Consider the following 2,766-nt stretch of genomic DNA (forward strand, 5'->3'; position numbering starts at 1 on the left):
TCTCCTCCCTCTCTCCTCCCCCTCCTCCCTCAGTTCCTTCCAGCCCAGACTCGGTTCCACTTCCCAGAGGCTGATTCAACCTCCCGTTGGGATCCCGGAGCTGCCACCGCGATTCCCAGGCCGGGATTTGGGCTCCAACCTCATCCCAGGGCTCCTCCCTTCCCCCCCACTGGGAGCAGGATCCGTAGGATTCGGCTGTAGCTCTAGTGCTGCCTCCTGGGGTTTGTTCCTGCTCAGATCCCGGCCTGAGCAGCTGGGAAACAGCCCTGGGAAAAGCCCTGGAAAACAAACAGCCCTGGGAAAAAAGCCCTGGGAAACAAACAGCCCTGGGAAAAGCCCTGGGAAACAAACAAACAGCCCTGGGAAAAGCCCTGGGAAACAAACAAACAGCCCTGGGAAAAGCCCCGGGAAACAAAACAGCCCTGGGAAAAGCCCTGGGAAACAAACAAACAGCCCTGGGAAAAGCCCCGGGAAACAAAACAGCCCTGGGAAAAGCCCTGGGAAACAAACAAACAGCCCTGGGAAAAGCCCCGGGAAACAAAACAGCCCTGGGAAAAGCCCTGGGAAACAAACAAACAGCCCTGGGAAAAGCCCCGGGAAACAAAACAGCCCTGGGAAAAGCCCTGGGAAACAAACAAACAGCCCTGGGAAAAGCCCCGGGAAACAAAACAGCCCTGGGAAAAGCCCTGGGAAACAAACAAACAGCCCTGGGAAAAGCCCCGGGAAACAAAACAGCCCTGGGAAAAGCCCTGGGAAACAAACAAACAGCCCTGGGAAAAGCCCCGGGAAACAAAACAGCCCTGGGAAAAGCCCTGTCCCCATCCCACCCTCATCCCTGTTCCCATTTCCCTGTCCCCATCCCACCCTCATCCCTGTTCCCATTTCCCTGTCCCCATCCCACCCTCATCCCTGTTCCCATTTCCCTGTTCCCATCCCATTCCCAGTCCCCAATCCCTGTTCCCATCCCCATTCCCACTTCCAACTGACTCCAATCACCCCTGGATCCGTTTCCCACCATTAACCCTGTGGTCCCACTAACCCCCCCCCCATCCCATTCACTGGGACTCGGGATACCCTTGGATCTGGGATTGGGGTGCAGAATTCCACGGGTTTGGGCACATTCTGGGCCTGGGAGTGTTCCCAGTCCCCAATCCCTGTTCCCATCCCCATTCCCACTTCCAACTGACTCCAATCACCCCTGGATCCGTTTCCCACCATTAACCCTGTGGTCCCACTAACCCCCCCCCCATCCCATTCACTGGGACTCGGGATACCCTTGGATCTGGGATTGGGGTGCAGAATTCCACGGGTTTGGGCACATTCTGGGCCTGGGAGTGGCTTTTGGTGGAATGAACTGGGTTTGGGGACCCTCCATCCCCCTTTTCTCCTGGGAGCAGGTCGGGAATCCCCTGGATTTGGGAACCTGGGAGAGGAGGGAGGGGGGTGTTGGGGTTTTTTTGCAGAATTCCATGGGTTTGGGGGCCCTCCATCCCCCTTTTCCCTGGAGTGGGTGGTTTTCCCACCTGCCCTGCCAGGCAGGATCCTGATCCTGGAGCAGCTCAGCACCAAAATCCTGGGAATGATGGGGGGGAAAAATCCCACTTCCCGGTGGCTCCGGCAGGGACTGGGGCTGGCAGCTCCACCCAGAGGCTCCAGACCCTTCCTCTCCATCCAGCAGCTCCCAGAATGATGCAGGAATCCCATGGGAATCTTGCTGGGCTTGGAATTCCTTAGAAACCCTCAGTTTGTCCCAAAAAAAAACCCCAAAAGTGGGAATGGAGCTGCTGCTCCTTTTCTGGGAACGCGACGGGAGCAGCCGGGCAGGATCCCACCCTGCTCTGGGATTATCCAGCCTCAGGAATTCCAGCCCCTTTCTGTAACCTTGGGGATCATTGCCCGGGATCCCCAGGGATCTGGTGGGTGCTCCCAGTGCTGCTGAGGTTATTCCAGGAGGGATTTGATCCCTGGAAAGTTGCCCCGGGCACCAGGATGTTCCGCGGGTGTTTCCCAACACGGGGACTGGAGCTGGGATCCTGCTCTGGGATTTGGGGGGAGAAACAGGGAATTCCCAGGGTTTAGGGGCAGGGGGGGGTGTTCCCAGGGAATGGCTCCAACTGGGAATGCTGGTGGTAGATCCCTGGGAATCCTGCCTGCCCAGGCAGGGTTGGGAACAGAGGTCGAGGGAACTTCCACGTCATGTCCCGACCTTGGGAAGGAGCAGCCCTGGCAGCTCCAAGCAGGCCACCCTGGAACAGGGAACAGGCCACCCTGGAACAGGGAACAGGACCCTCCTGATCCTGGAATTCCCACCTGCCTCATTCTCTGGGAGCTTTTCCTGCCCCCTGACCCGGGGCTGCCGCCGCTTCCTGGAACTTCACCTTGGGCTCTGCTTTTCCCAGCAGCTCCAACCACCCCCCCAACCTGGTGTTGAGCTGGGAATTCCCTACAGGATCCCAGTGGGCTTTGGGAGTGGTTCTCCTCACTTCCCAGCTTTGGGAATGGCCTTGGAATGTCGATGTTCCCTGTAACCTCTTCTCCCTCCCTCCCCCGCTTCCCGCCCTGGCTCCAGGTGATCCGGAGGGGCTGGTTGACCATCAACAACATCAGCATCATGAAGGGAGGATCCAAGGAATATTGGTTTGTCCTGACAGCTGAGTCCTTGTCCTGGTACAAGGATGAGGAGGTGGGTGCTGAGGGGAGGGAGGGAGGAATTCCAGGGAATTCATTCCCAAGAGGTGGGAAGTCGCCCTTCAATGAAGGAGCAGA

At 58.1% G+C, this 2,766-nt stretch overlaps 1 protein-coding gene across 1 annotated transcript in view; it reads left to right on the forward strand.

Annotated features, from left to right (window-relative positions):
* DNM2 (dynamin 2) overlaps positions 1-2,766 on the forward strand; it is a gene marked incomplete at both ends in the record, with an annotated part of 24,528 nt that overhangs the window by 19,371 nt on the left and 2,391 nt on the right. Inside the window, one exon of the mRNA XM_010007251.1 lies at positions 2,570-2,683. Coding sequence (XP_010005553.1) covers positions 2,570-2,683 — 114 coding nt within the window. The remainder of the gene's footprint in view (positions 1-2,569; positions 2,684-2,766) is intronic.

The sequence above is a fragment of the Chaetura pelagica genome, unplaced genomic scaffold, assembly GCF_000747805.2.
Source record: "Chaetura pelagica isolate M959 unplaced genomic scaffold, ChaPel_1.0 scaffold450, whole genome shotgun sequence".
Taxonomy (NCBI): Eukaryota; Metazoa; Chordata; class Aves; order Apodiformes; family Apodidae; genus Chaetura; species Chaetura pelagica.